The 13,605-nt window shown below is 51.1% G+C and overlaps 7 protein-coding genes across 7 annotated transcripts; 5 read left to right on the top strand and 2 right to left on the bottom strand.

Annotated features, from left to right (window-relative positions):
- Window positions 1–118: 118 nt before the first annotated feature.
- Window positions 119–2,326, top strand: N7498_005661 (uncharacterized protein; the record flags this gene model as incomplete). Its single annotated transcript, XM_058452723.1, has 4 exons — window positions 119–250; window positions 303–790; window positions 854–1,688; window positions 1,742–2,326. The coding sequence occupies 4 exons, from the start codon at window positions 119–121 to the stop codon at window positions 2,324–2,326; spliced, it is 2,040 nt and encodes a 679-aa protein (XP_058309261.1).
- A 367-nt stretch (window positions 2,327–2,693) lies between these two features.
- On the top strand, window positions 2,694–4,079 carry N7498_005660 (uncharacterized protein; the record flags this gene model as incomplete). Its single annotated transcript, XM_058452722.1, has 1 exon — window positions 2,694–4,079. The coding sequence occupies one exon, from the start codon at window positions 2,694–2,696 to the stop codon at window positions 4,077–4,079; it is 1,386 nt and encodes a 461-aa protein (XP_058309260.1).
- A 472-nt stretch (window positions 4,080–4,551) lies between these two features.
- On the top strand, window positions 4,552–5,364 carry N7498_005659 (alpha/beta fold hydrolase; the record flags this gene model as incomplete). The annotated part of the gene is made up of 1 exon (XM_058452721.1): window positions 4,552–5,364. One exon carries the CDS (start codon window positions 4,552–4,554, stop codon window positions 5,362–5,364), a length of 813 nt encoding a protein of 270 aa, XP_058309259.1.
- Window positions 5,365–5,958: 594 nt separating this feature from the next.
- N7498_005658 (uncharacterized protein) lies at window positions 5,959–6,507 on the bottom strand (the record flags this gene model as incomplete). The annotated part of the gene is made up of 1 exon (XM_058452720.1): window positions 5,959–6,507. One exon carries the CDS (start codon window positions 6,505–6,507, stop codon window positions 5,959–5,961), a length of 549 nt encoding a protein of 182 aa, XP_058309258.1.
- A 1,206-nt stretch (window positions 6,508–7,713) lies between these two features.
- dus3 (tRNA dihydrouridine synthase DUS3) lies at window positions 7,714–10,043 on the top strand (the record flags this gene model as incomplete). The annotated part of the gene is made up of 3 exons (XM_058452719.1): window positions 7,714–7,919; window positions 7,978–9,903; window positions 9,959–10,043. The coding sequence occupies 3 exons, from the start codon at window positions 7,714–7,716 to the stop codon at window positions 10,041–10,043; spliced, it is 2,217 nt and encodes a 738-aa protein (XP_058309257.1).
- Window positions 10,044–10,471: 428 nt separating this feature from the next.
- N7498_005656 (putative BAP31 domain protein) lies at window positions 10,472–11,380 on the top strand (the record flags this gene model as incomplete). Its single annotated transcript, XM_058452718.1, has 4 exons — window positions 10,472–10,492; window positions 10,646–10,780; window positions 10,832–10,935; window positions 10,999–11,380. 4 exons carry the CDS (start codon window positions 10,472–10,474, stop codon window positions 11,378–11,380), a joined length of 642 nt encoding a protein of 213 aa, XP_058309256.1.
- A 494-nt stretch (window positions 11,381–11,874) lies between these two features.
- On the bottom strand, window positions 11,875–13,161 carry mdm12 (ERMES complex subunit MDM12; the record flags this gene model as incomplete). Its single annotated transcript, XM_058452717.1, has 1 exon — window positions 11,875–13,161. The coding sequence occupies one exon, from the start codon at window positions 13,159–13,161 to the stop codon at window positions 11,875–11,877; it is 1,287 nt and encodes a 428-aa protein (XP_058309255.1).
- Window positions 13,162–13,605: the final 444 nt, after the last annotated feature.

Raw genomic sequence — 13,605 nt, 5'->3', positions numbered from 1 at the left:
CAAGGCACATGACGCTTCTCGTGGTTGTGACATTTATCTTCTCCCTCTCGTCGTTTTCCCCATTGATCTTTGTTATCCCCATCCCCATCATTTGACCGTTGCTTCATCGGTATCAAGGATGGCGCCAACCAGAGGGATCAAGCGGAAAAGGTCATCGCCCTTCACGGACGCGGTTGAGTTCCAAAGCGAGGCCACTGATGAGAATCGCCCCCGCCTGCATTTCGATATCTGGTACAAAATCTGCTACCTGGTGAGCCTCCTTTTTTCCTCTTTGGACACACCGTCAACTGACTCGCTCTCAGTTGCGTGACGATGATAGACGGCATCTTTACAATCTCTGTCTGGTATCGAAAGACTTGAACTGGATCGCCACGCCTCCGCTCTATCACTCCATCGTTCTTGGTCCTGCTATCGACAGGGTCAGAGAGAGGTATTATCCGGCCAACTTGCCTGCCCCGGCAGTGCAGCAGCCTGTGGTCGAAGGTCAAGTTGTGGTCGTTGGTCTACCTGGCCAGCAGGCTGAGTTCCTTGGGCCTGCGACTATAGGGCAGCCTCTCGCTTTTCAAAATCCTGAAAACCTGATGCGCGATGGGCTTCCTTCACCCGGACTTAAATCTCTTCTTTCTCGCTTCCGAAACGACCGCACGGGATATCTACGATCTATGGTTCATATGTTGACCATACTTAACTTTGATAGATGGAACCAGCTCGACCAGGCTATCACGAAGTTTGTCTATTTCGGGTTCCTGGGGCACTTCATATCTCGTCTGCCGAATCTTTCTCTCGTGAGGTAATTCCAGTCTATGTCTGATGTTCTTACCTTTCAATGAGAGGAGAGGCTTACATGCATTAGGATGTTTTGCCACATTCCTTCCACCAGGGACAAGCTGCCTTTGTTCATTCAATTCTCTTTTCTTGACAAGGAACCTAGGGTATCGTTCACCGGAAGCCTCCGTAGCCACCCTATGAAACCTGAACTCCAGCTGCTCGGAGAGGGTGAGGAGGGCAAATGGTCCGGCCCGGCTCTACCGTGCATAACAGCTATGCACGTGAAGCTCGACCGCTACTATTTTCGGCGATTCTACAACAACCTCCGGCTCTGTCGTCAACCATTCCATCGTCTTGTCTTCGCCAGTCCCAACCTCCGGGCGCTTTCCATCGAAGGTCCATGGCCCGATAGAGATGCTGCGACGTTCGACTTCGACCTTTTTGCCCCGAGGGCGCACGTCAATTTCCCGCCAATCGAGGAACTTTCCATCAACGGTTACTACATAGTTGACTATGAGTGGGCGATGTGGGGGAATCGGTTTCCTTGGATGAATCTTCTGTCTCTTTCCGTGGGTCCGAGACCTGTGCCCGGCTTCCTTTCCCTCATTGCCAATCGTGCACTGTTCCTGAAGCACTTCAAGATGGAAGCGTTCGCGGATCATCAGAGCTCCGACTGCCTGTGCAAATTCATTTTGTCTTTCAACACATTGGAGACAATTGAGCTTGTGAATGTCCCGTGCTCAATCACGATCATTGGAATGCACCATGGGCTGGTGAAGTTGTGTCTCCATCATGATGAGCCGTGGCCTGACGAGAGGGCCCGTCAGGTGGTCTCCGCTCAAGACCTTGAGCGCCTGGATAAACTTTGTCCGCTCCTGGAGATCCTGGAGTTGGATATGGAGCGTCAGGACGGTGCTTGGGTAAGTTTTGGAAAGTCCACATAACGGTATGTCAATTTTGCTGATATAAGTAGCCACGTGAGGTTCTGAGCGTTCTTGCAATGGGCTTCAAAAATATCCGCGATCTAAGTCTTCATTTTGACATGGGTGTTGCCAACCTGAAGGAAATTCTGCTCCCTGTCCTGAACTACGAGTCCGCTCAAGCCATCGCGACTGTGTTCTATCTTGATCGATGGGCTGCATTCGACATTGGGCAGCCGAGACAATCAACCTTCCCCACCAAGTTGAAAAAGCTCATTCTATGGACCGGGTATACGATCCGTGACAAGACGGAATGGAGCCCAAGACGTGCACAGTTCGAAGCCAAACACTCAGCAGTCTTCATGGCTTTCCCTCCCCGAACCTTAGGAAGCAACCCTGACTTCAACCATTTGCAACGCTGGCAACTCGAAGCCATCCAAGGCCCAGCTGCAAAGAAAACGAAGGAGTACAAGGATCTCAAGAGACGTGTTGATGCTGCCGTTATGGGACCTAAGCCGTGGATAAACTCGGCCTCGGGGGACGAGCAATCATCTTGTCTAGGAAGTGGTGATACCAGTCGAGAAGCGACGGCAGATGCCACCGAAGATGCCACCGGAGACGAGAGAAGCGATGGCTAGCATGGGCCTAGATGATTTGCTCGTGGGAGATGAGTCCCAGATGATGCATACCTTAGCTAAACTTAGTCGGGTAGTTCGAATGCATCATTCTTAGTGATATCGAGACATGAGTAGTCATAGTAAAGATTTCCCACAAGACTTCCGGAATACTCATAGGTTGCGCGCCAAAGACATCTGGAGAGCCTCTGGAAGCCCTCTAGAAATATAGGTCTAGCTAAATCTAATATACTCAAGCTACCTGGTTGCCACAAGCATTTTCTATGTGTCGAAAGCAAGTCCCACTTCTTATCGCCCCACGCGCACATCTCCACTCGGATACATCCGTCCCCAGCCACTCCAGATCAAGACCCATTACATTCCCAGTGCTATGCATTCACTACCTGTCATTATTCATCCGATTCAATTTCCCAGGTCAGCATGTCAGCTCCAACAACCATTAAGCTGCCCGCGGGGGGCCATCAAAGTGCTAAAGCTAGAGAACAACCTCATCCACGCCCGAGGCATTCCTTATGCCAAAGCAAACCGATTTGAAGCCCCGCAGCCAGCCGATGAATGGACGGTCGCCCGTGACTGCACCGAGCGGGCATCAATATGCCCGCAGCTCCCATCGCGACTGGAGTCGGTGATGGGTCCATTGACAAAAGGTCACAGCCAAAGCGAAAACTGTCTGCATTTATCTGTCACAGCACCTACCGATGCCACAAGCGCTCCCGTCATGGTCTGGTTGCACGGCGGCGCCTACATCTCAGGTGGTGGAGACCTTGACTGCTACCAGCCGGTCGACTTGGCCAAGAGGGGCATCGTTTGCGTCACGGTCACCTACCGACTGGGTGTGTTCGGATACCTTGGCTTGGAGGGAATCTCACCTGCAAATCTGGGCCTGCTGGATCAGCGTGCTGCTCTTCAGTGGATCCAAAACAATATTTCTGTGTTCGGTGGGAACCCAGACAATGTCACCATGGTCGGACAGTCGGCCGGCGCGGATTCGATCATTTGTTTGATGGTCGCCGAGGGCACCGCGGGCCTGTTCCATCGCGCCATTCTCCTCAGCCCGCCATTGCGGGAGCTAAAAGAGCGCACACCAACGGCATCCCTACTTTCTCGGAAAGCGGAACAGCTCTTCATCAAGGATTCGAGGGAGATGTCAGTGGATGAATTGCTGGGAGTTCAGAAGAAGCTGCTTCTCAGTCCTGTAAAAACGCAGGTTATGCTATTTGCACCCACCCTAGGATCTGACCCATTGCCAATGGAACAGGACTTCGATCGAAAGCTTTCAGAGGTTGCTAAAGATATCCCCATTCTCATAGGCTGGACTGCCCAGGATGGCCGCCCCTTCGCAAGCATGATGGGTCCGCAGAGCTTACTCAAGTTGCCAATTATTGGGTCTTACGTGGAGAGCCTGGGAACCTGGTATATTACCCACAGCTACTTCAAATGGCCATGTCAACGCTTCCAGGAGCAGGTGCTGCAGGCGGGTGGCACATCAACAAGTTATTCGTTCGGCTGGGCGGGCGAAGGGAATCCCCTTGGGTCATGTCACTGTATAGACATTCCGTTTGTGTTGGGGATGGAGGATGCTTTTAAGGCTGCGCCTATGCTAGCTGGAGCGACCACGGGGGAGGATATCGCTCGGATAGGGTCCGATCTCAAGGACTTGTGGACGAGCTTTGCGAACGGGAATAAATTGAAGAATGGGGTGCATATTGAACTTGACAGTGACTTTGTCTTATCTAAGGACATATTTGTGAACTGAGATTTTACATGTGTTTACAAAGGCCGTACAAACCCTGGTCCCCTGGTCCGGTGACTATGGGTGGAATACATACATATCTTTAGGCATGAATTCAAACAGGCAAATCGCCAAACTTAAGTACCAATTTGTTTTTTTTGCTCATATTCATATTGTGAGTCATCTTGTCCGTTATATCCCATTATGCCCATCTCTTAGCGGTTCTAAGTAAGGTCATATCGGCAAACTCCGAACGACCGACTTGGTTAAACCTTCTTCCCCGCTGGCAGTCTCGGCATATCTTCTGCACCTAGGCACCTGGGCAGTCTTAGACTCGATTCAACTTTCTCCAAAATGTGAGCTATCTTGGGTTTATAAATCATATCGATGTAAACTTTGCCTTCCCCTCATTGTCGTTCATCACCATCTTCATTTACCCTTCAGTTTCGAGGTCCTAATTCAAATTCAAGTCCAATCAACTCATTATTACCCCGCAATGTACTTGACAAAGAAGATCAACGGCGTCGAAATTTGCTACGATGAATGTGGAACAGCCGATCGCCCTGCACTGGTCCTTCTCACTGGGTGGGCACACGATCTCCGCCTCTATGACGAACTACTTCCTTGTTTGAGTCACAAATACTGGGTGGTTCGAGTATCCTGGAGAGGTCATGGAATCTCTCGCGATGACATTGACGACTTCGGCATCAATGAGCAAATCAACGACACACTCGGTTTACTAGACTCGCTGGAAGTTGACAAATTCTACCTCGTCTCGCATTCCCACGGCGGCTGGCCAGCTTTGGGCATCGTCGACCAACTTGGAAAAGACCGTGTCTTGCGCCTTTTAATGATCGATCAGATCATGACTCCCCCTCCTCCTGAGTTCGCCGCAGGACTGCAGGCGATGCAGGCTCCAGAAACGTGGAAGGCTGCTCGCCAAGGTCTCTATGAAAGTTGGGCTGCTGGAAGCAATAATAAGGCGCTTCAGAACCATTTTGTATACAGCTTTGGGAGTTTCGGTCGTAAGATGTGGGCTCTGTCGTGCCGGGTTATTGCTGGTGCGTATCAAGAGCATGGCACACCGATGCGCCGCATGGAATCGATCAAGAATCCTCCGCCAATTCGCCATATTTTCTCGCACCCTCTGAATAGCCCCGGGTATCGAGAACTTCATGAGGAGTTCAGCAAGAAACATTCATGGTTTTCTTATACCGATTTGAAGGGAGATACTCACTTTCCCAATCTCGAAATTCCGGACAGAGTGGCGGCTCAAATCGATGACCTAGTTCACGGGGCAGAAAGCTAGGTTGAGGGAATGGCGAGGAATAAGTGTGATCTGTAGTTAGACATATTTAAAGTGTCACTTAACAAGATACCTTGAAAAGAAATTATATGTCTAGAAAGGCGCTCAAGGTTTCCCCTCGTCGACTCCCTAGAACAGTTGAAGTCTCCAGGCAAGTTTGGCTATGTGAACGAGATCTTCTTCGGTCAATTATATGCTCCTTTTTGGAGTGTTAGGGGCGGACGGTCGGGGAGAAATAGCTTCTCCAAAGGGAAGTCCGTGTTAAGGGGGCCCTGATGACCAAGGAAGTCGTCCCTATCATGGGTCCGCCTAGCGCTATCTGCCAGTCACTGAAAACAAAGAAGAGGAGCTAACAAGCAAAAAAGGGGGGAAAGAAATGGACGACCGGAATTTTTAACGCTGGACTTCTCGCATGCAGATATAAAAGAAATATATCCGTTTATTGTTGATGCTGTATATGCGAGTATCATATCTATCTACCTAGATTGATTGATAAACACGCACGCGAGGGGAAATGCCAGAAAAGTCAAGAGAAGCGCCCGAAATACATGCAAAATGAAAAATTGCATGGAGAACATGCTTGTGTTAGAAATCGGTTCAGGAACCATCCGCCCCAGCCTTATAGGCACCACAGAGCCAATTATGGGCCCTAAACAACTCCTGTCGTGCCTCCTTCGGGAGCTTATCCACCTGGCCTCTGAGCTTCTCAATGCCGTCGATGTAGCTAATTGCCTGACGAGCCACTTGTCGGTCCGTTTCCGAATTGATGAGGTGCAGGATGTCAAGGACCTTCGGGGACATCTGGAGGGCTCGTTTCAGAGCGGCGACGTCTTTCGAGGATAATTGTAGGGCCAGAATCTCATTTGAAATTCTCTTTTGAGGCAATTTGCGAAGACAGTTCTCCATGGATGCAATGTCTTTTGCAATCTGGAGGCATTGACAGGCCTCTTCGAGGGAGGAAAACTTCTGGAAATTGAGAGAGAATTGATTCTTCTCTGATGAAGAAATGGCAGGCTCAGATTTTGCTGAAGTGCTGGCTTGAGGGTTTGATGCGTTCTCCATGGTGAGCTTGGATGCGTTCGTAAGCCGAGACGTTTTCTGGTTGGGGGTTTTAGTCACCTTCGTGACTTGCGTGACTTTCGCCATCGCTTTGGTCTGAGAAAGAGAGGGAGAGGGCGGTGGATGAAATGGTCGATATCGAATCTGGAGATTGCACACTTCAAATGGAATTGTTGAATGTCGGCGAGAAGCAAGTGACAGCTTCCGGGCATTGAAACCGAACTGTTCTGCGTTGCCTCAGAGCGCCATTCTGAAGACCGTAGAATATTAACCAGACCCGAATTAAGATGTTCTAATGATGAGTGAACTTTAGGGAATATTAGAGAAATTGTTTCCATTGCCGTAAAGCAGCCAGCTACAGACGAGCCAAGGAGATATTGACCATGAGCGGGCTACTTTCGAAACTTGGTAGATACATTGCCAGTTCGATATTTTTAAAGATACATTTAGAAAGATGTCTAGCAAGAGGTTTAACGAAATAGCTAGGGAGAGATTTAGAAGGAGTAAGAGAATAGGGTTTATACAATATTTCTTGTTCCTTGTATTCGCCCATGAGGCCGAAGAACGCTTCTCGGGAAATTTAGTCCTGCCATCAGAATGTGTAAATCCTTGTTCTACGTAAGCTAATGGGCGTGTAGCTCAGGGGTACGAGCGCCCGCTTTGCATGCGGGAGGTCCGGCGTTCAAATCGCCGTTCGTCCATTCTTTTTTAACTATTAATTCTTTTTGTGATTGGCGGGTAGCGCTGATGCGGCCCACATTGGGGCTCCAGCGCTTCAAACTCCCGCTTAGGATTTATCGATATCTATACCATGGAAGTGATGAATTTTCTGCTATTATAAGTTATGAACACTGACAACGTGACCATTTCGAGAAACTGGAAAGGATGCTTTTATTACTCGTAATTATTCGTTATCAAAATGCGACTTTATCTTCAAGAAATATGGGAGAAGAAGATCCCATTCAGGAAACTTTGAAGTCACGAACGTTCCACTCTTCCTTTCGAGGATCTTTTATCTGCGCCAACCAACACCTGATATGAACGAAGGGAAAGTCCAAATAAACGAAGTCAACTGCTTCATTGGGCCGGAGATGGGAAACTCCAATATTGAGAGGGCCACAATGTATGACCGTGGTTGGCTAGTGCAAACGTTGCAAACAAATCGGTGAATTTTTGTGAAAGATCGGAGCACGCCGCATCACGTCCTGCTCTTTTTTGCAAGTCTTGGGTGCTTGCAACGAAGCTCAAATTGGCCCGGAGACCGAGTCAAGCAAATTGAGCTTTCTTACCAAGATGGCCAACATGGACCCAGCAGCGGCCCCAGCGCCGTCTTCAGATGTCCAAAATACTCCATCGGAGGTCGATGTCACTAAGCGCGACGCTGCCAACGATGTCTCCAATGCTGACGAGCCCCCCTCGAAGAAGGCGCGACTCGACGAGGCCTCGGAAAACACGGAGCAGGACCCCAGGTCGAAAGGCATTGCGCCCATTAAGGCAGAGTACGTATGTCCCGCTTTCTGAGATTTGCCGCAAGACTAACGCTTATGAACCTGCTAGATTCTTGATTCCCTCCAAGCCTAAGCCTACAGTCGAGACCAACACTGATGATGCCGCCGAAGGTGCATCCCACGCCGAGCGCGAGGACGGCAAGAAGGACAAGAAAAAGAAGAAGGCCAAGGGCCAGAACACCAACCGGAGTTTCGGTTCGTCCAAAGATGCCAAGGGTCTCTGTACCTCAAGAATGTACAGCCCAGAGTTTTCACCGGAAGAGTGCAAGTTTGGCGACGAGAAGTGCCGGTTTGAGCATGACTTGCGGCTTTACTTGCGAGAACACAGACGCGAGGACCTTACGACGCTCGGTGGAAAGTGCCCTGTTTGGGAGACCCGCGGGAAATGCTACCTTGGGTGGAGATGCCGCTTCGTTGGGTCTCATTCGACTGAACGGGAGACTGAAGATGGAAGGAAAGAGTTGATCCTGCTGGAAGACGAAGAGCGCAAGGGAAAGGCCAAGCCCCTGGTGCCCTTCGCAACGGCCGATGGCCAGGTCAACATCATTTCCTACGACGCTAAGGTTGATCTTGCGCGGAAGCGAGAGACAACTCCTCGTGCCAATGCATTCAATGAGTGGCTCAACAAGGCTTCCACAGAGCTTGAGAAGCAACTGCACGGACGACACAAGGAGGAAGGAGAGGATGCCAAAGCCAATGGCGAGAGCGAGGAGACTAAGATGGAATCCGACACAAACGTCAAGGAAGAGAGGGAAATCAACCGAGCCATGTTTACCGAGCCTCCTTTCCTGCCGTCCGAGAAGAGACGCATCTATTTCGGCCCCGAGACTCCAACATTGGCTCCTCTGACAACTCAAGGCAACATGCCATTCCGGAGACTCTGCACAGATTTGGGTGCGCAGTTTACATACTCAGAGATGGCGATGAGTATGCCGCTGATCCAAGGTAACAAGTCCGAGTGGACTCTGTTGAAGGCGCATGAGTCGGAAATGCTCCCTCCGACTGTTATCCCGGGAGACAACATTGTCCAAGGTTACGACAACTCCAAGGATTTCAAGTTCGGAGCTCAGATCGCAGCTAACAAGCCGTGGCATGCTCTCAAGGCCACGGAAGTTCTTTCCAAGTACACACCCAATCTGCGTGTTATTGACTTGAACTGTGGCTGCCCGATTGACCTTGTGTTCCGCGATGGAGCAGGCTCGGCGCTCTTGGATCACCATTCCAAGCTGGAGAAGATCATTCGTGGCATGAATGCTGTCTCCCAAGAAATTCCCATCACCGTCAAGATTCGCATGGGAACTAAGGATAACCAACCCACTGCCTTGAAGCTTGTTGAGCGCATGGTTCTCGGTGGTTACGAATCAAGTATCTTGAATGTCGGTCCCCCGGGTGCCGCCGCTATCACTCTCCACGGACGTAGCAGACAACAGCGGTACACCAGACAGGCAGATTGGGGCTACATTGCGGACTGCGCAGCTCTTATCAAGCGACTGAACGAGAAGAAGGATAGTCTTACAGACACTATCAACGAGCCCGATGCTCGCTACATGCCTAATGGCGGCAAGACATACTTCCTTGGTAACGGTGACTGCTACTCGCACGTTGATTACGATGACCACATCAACAACGCCGGCGTTGATTCAGTCATGCTGGGACGTGGTGCTCTGATCAAGCCCTGGCTCTTCGAGGAAATCCAGTCGGGCCAATATCTTGACAAGTCGGCATCGGAGCGTCTCGGTATGATCGAGAAGTTTGCCAAGTACGGCCTCGAGGCATGGGGCTCTGATGAGCATGGCATTGGTACTACCCGCCGCTTCATGTTGGAATGGCTGAGCTTCGCGTACCGCTACGTTCCGATTGGATTGCTAGAGTATCTTCCTCCACATATTAACGACCGACCTCCTGCCTTCCGTGGCCGGAATGAGCTGGAGACTCTCATGGCCAGTGGCAACTACAAGGACTGGATCAAGATCACGTAAGTGTCTGGCTGCTTTTTTTAATGAGAGTTCCAAAACTAACTTGGTTGATAGTGAAATGTTCCTCGGTCCTGCACACCCAGACTTCAAGTTCGAGCCCAAACACAAGTCAAATTCTTACGAACAGGCCGAGGGATAGCCGCGGGAGTTAGACTAAGGAAATTAAAGAGGCAAAAAGGATTGTATATAGTAGACATGAATATGATCGTCACATGAAATAACACGACTCTCCAACTCCCACGTCAATGCGGGGTCACGTGGCCGCCAGATTGATGACGTCTTGTGCCTCGAGGCGGGAACCTTGGAAAACTTACCCTTAAAGACTACCTCGAACCTGCAAGGGCATCGCTGGAACCTCAATTCTCCCCGCTACCCAACCTGACCACGTCGTCTTCTCGGTTCTCAGGATCCTAGACCTCCAATACCTTATCATCCAGTTCCTTGTGCAGAGCTCTTCTTTGTTTACTCTAGCCAGCTGTCACCGAAGCTGTCCAAGACCCCCAACCCCCTTTTAACAAGCACGAAGAGTTGATCCCGAGTCCCGTTCTACCGATAACCTTCGACAAGATGACTCTTTACTACAGCCTTGTATGTTCTATCCATGGATTGGCGGGGGTTTTGCATCTGCTCCTCCGACCGAGCTTGCTGGACGTGGTTGCAGCCTAGCTACCCGGAGCGGCCAGATCAGCCAAACATGCCCGCACTGTTTACGATACCGCCTTCTAACCATGCTATTGCTAGGTTTTCCTCCTTCTGGTGTTTGAGATGGCCGTCTTCCTGGCCCTCATCATCCCTCTGCCCTTCACCATCAAGCGCAAGCTGTTTGCCTTTATCTCCGAAAGTCCAATTATCGCAAAGCTCCAGTATGGTCTGAAGGTAAAAGAAAACTTCCTCAATATTGAATCGAGCTTCTCTAACGCCTTACAGATCACCTTTATCTTCATCCTGATTTTGTTCCTCGACAGCGTCAACCGGGTGTACCGGGTGCAGCAAGAGCTGGCAACCTTCACCAAGGATGGTGCTACCGTTGGGTAAGTAACGTGCAACTCGAATAACTCAAACTGAATACGCCTAATTATGTATTTCTCTCACAGAGCTGCCCACCTCGGTACTGACCGCATGGAGGTTCAAGCCCGCAAGTTCTACTCCCAGCGCAACATGTACCTGTGCGGCTTCACCCTGTTCCTCTCCCTAATCCTCAACCGCACTTACACCATGATCCTCGAGGTCCTCCGTCTCGAGGACCGTGTCAAGTTCCTTGATGGCGACAAGAAGGCCGGCGGCAAGGACTCTGCCCGCCTGGCCGAGGCCGGCTCCGTCGGCGAGATTGGCGCTTTGAAGAAGGAGCTCGAGGCCAAGGACCGCGATATCGAGACCCTTAAGAAGCAGTGCGAGGGACTGACTGCCGAGTACCACAAGCTCGGCGACCAGGTCTCCAGCTCCAAGGGTGACAAGAACGAGAAGAAGTCCCTCTAAAGCCTTCCATTCTTTTGAAGGTATCATCTCGGAGAGCAACTTCGAGTGCGTTCCGGGGCTTTGAGACGGATTCCGTCGCGTATCCCTCGGCGTTGAATTTGCTTTGTCAACGACTCCGCGCGCGATACCTACACCTGGATGGATACACTGATTCGAGAGCGTTCACATATTTCGTCCCCTACATTACTGCCTCCCGCCGCTCTAGGGAGAGGTTGCAGGGAACCCACGGCGCAGTACTTTGCTCGCCGTGTCCTTTGCTACCAGCAGATATTGCTACGGGGTTAGAGAAGCGGTCATGCTCCATGGTGCTTACTCTGGAAGCACCCATCAATTTACCTGATAACGATACGATGTCTTCCTTAGCTTGGCCAAGGATAATCCTGCATTATGAGGATAGTGATTTCGGGTCATAAAATCATCTTTTCAATATCATGATCATTCGTAACTGTACATTGTATGGTTTGGCCTTATGGCCAATGTAAATGCAACGACCACTAGACGAGGAAAGTCCAGAAGCTAGGGTAGACAAGTTCTTCTTCGAAGATACGGCGCACCTGCGCAAGCACAAAGCGCTCCACTTTGCCAACGTTCTTCAAGACCTGCTTCCCATCCTCCTTACGGCCAATCTCACTTTCGACGCGGATCTCCTGGAGCAATCCGCCTTGCCGCTTTTGATCTCCACCAGATCGCGGCCGTCCATCGTCACTAGGGTTTCGGCTTCCCTGACTCGCCTCAGAGCCCAGCAAGGCATCTGCATCTTCTGCGGACAAGAAGCAGAAATGCACCCGCTTGCGAATATAAGCGACTACCGCTACACCGTCAAAGGTAATACCGGTAACATTGAGTTTCAGAGGAAGGCCGACGAAGCTGGGCATTGGGTAGTCGAGTAGGATTTCCGCTGTCAAGGACATGCGCACATCTCCGGCATATTTCGCATGGCATAGGACTTGGAAGTCTTCTGGGCGGCGCTCGCGCATGCGAGGTGGGATTGGGGCCGAGGGATCGATGGCGGGTTCGGTTGACGGTTGAGGAACGTCGGCAGGGTCGATACTGTTTCGGTTTGACCCGCTGCTGCCAGTCCGGGCGACGGAGGGATGCGAAGGAAGTGTATTGGCCGTTGAAGGCCGTGAAGCCGAAGTGGTGGTATCTAGATCTGCTTCTGCGCGACGCTGCTGTGGCGCTGGTCGCGGTGGGCGCGGTCTGCCCTGGCCCATGCCCGTATCGGACCAATTACTTGCAAATGGTCTGCCACCAGCCACGGCTGCTAGGGGAGTCTGCGTGCCTGAGAGGCCGCCCAGCGACATCAGGTGATAGCCGAGTGTGGACGTGCCTCCAGGAATACCCGGGGAGCCAGAGCGGGGCAGAAAATGCGGGTTCAAGTGGTCACCGATGGGAAGGGGAGAACGAAGCGCGGAGGGTTGGAACTCTTCGCCGGGATATGGATGGTGACTGAGGTTGTGAGGCGCGTGGTTCAGTGGTATATCGTCCTCATATGAGGAATCGTGTAGCTCCGACCATTGGTCAGCGATGAGCTCCTCGGAGGTCCCAGAAGTGTCGTCATCATCTTCTTCGTAGAAATCCGCAAAAGGTTCGCAGAAATCTTTGATCTCGAGATCTGGGGCAATGGTGCCGAATTCAAAAGCATGGACCTGGACAGACCGGATAAAGCGCGGTAAGGCGACCTGCTGGAACTTGTCGTGGACAAATGATCGTATGCGTTCCGCTAGCGCTTCACCGTCCGGGCCGGAAGTGGCCGTTGCCCAGTCGACTTCGATGGACATCACATGTGCGACTTGACTGTGTCTTTCAAGGGTTCATGATATCGCGGAACGTGAGGAGAAGCTTCCGGGGAGCTCGAAGTCCCCATCGGCGCGGACCCACGTGACCCAGGAACGAACGTTGAAGATCGACGACCTGAGCGAGATCTTTTATTGTCATCGAGATTCTATTATTGATGAGCACCTTCTTGACCTACATGGATGATTTTGTGCTACTGCACTGTGCATCGTAGAATGAGTTTTATCCGCTCTACGTTCCTATCTCAAGACCAATCCATGGCCTCCGAGCATTTCGGCCTCCCCACTCTGCCTTTAGGCAGCCTTTTCACCCGTCCTGCTCTATGTAGTGGCGGCAGAGGCTGTGATGACCATGCCCAAGCTCCCTGTGCTCTTGAGTGGCCGCAAGAAAGAATGAGGTCCTCGCTAATCCTGAACTAGATGTCTTAA

Source organism: Penicillium cinerascens (genome assembly GCF_028974065.1).
Source record: "Penicillium cinerascens strain IBT 15544 chromosome Unknown contig_5_segment0_segment0, whole genome shotgun sequence".
NCBI lineage: Eukaryota > Fungi > Ascomycota > Eurotiomycetes > Eurotiales > Aspergillaceae > Penicillium > Penicillium cinerascens.
This window is presented reverse-complemented; position numbering and strand designations above follow the sequence as displayed.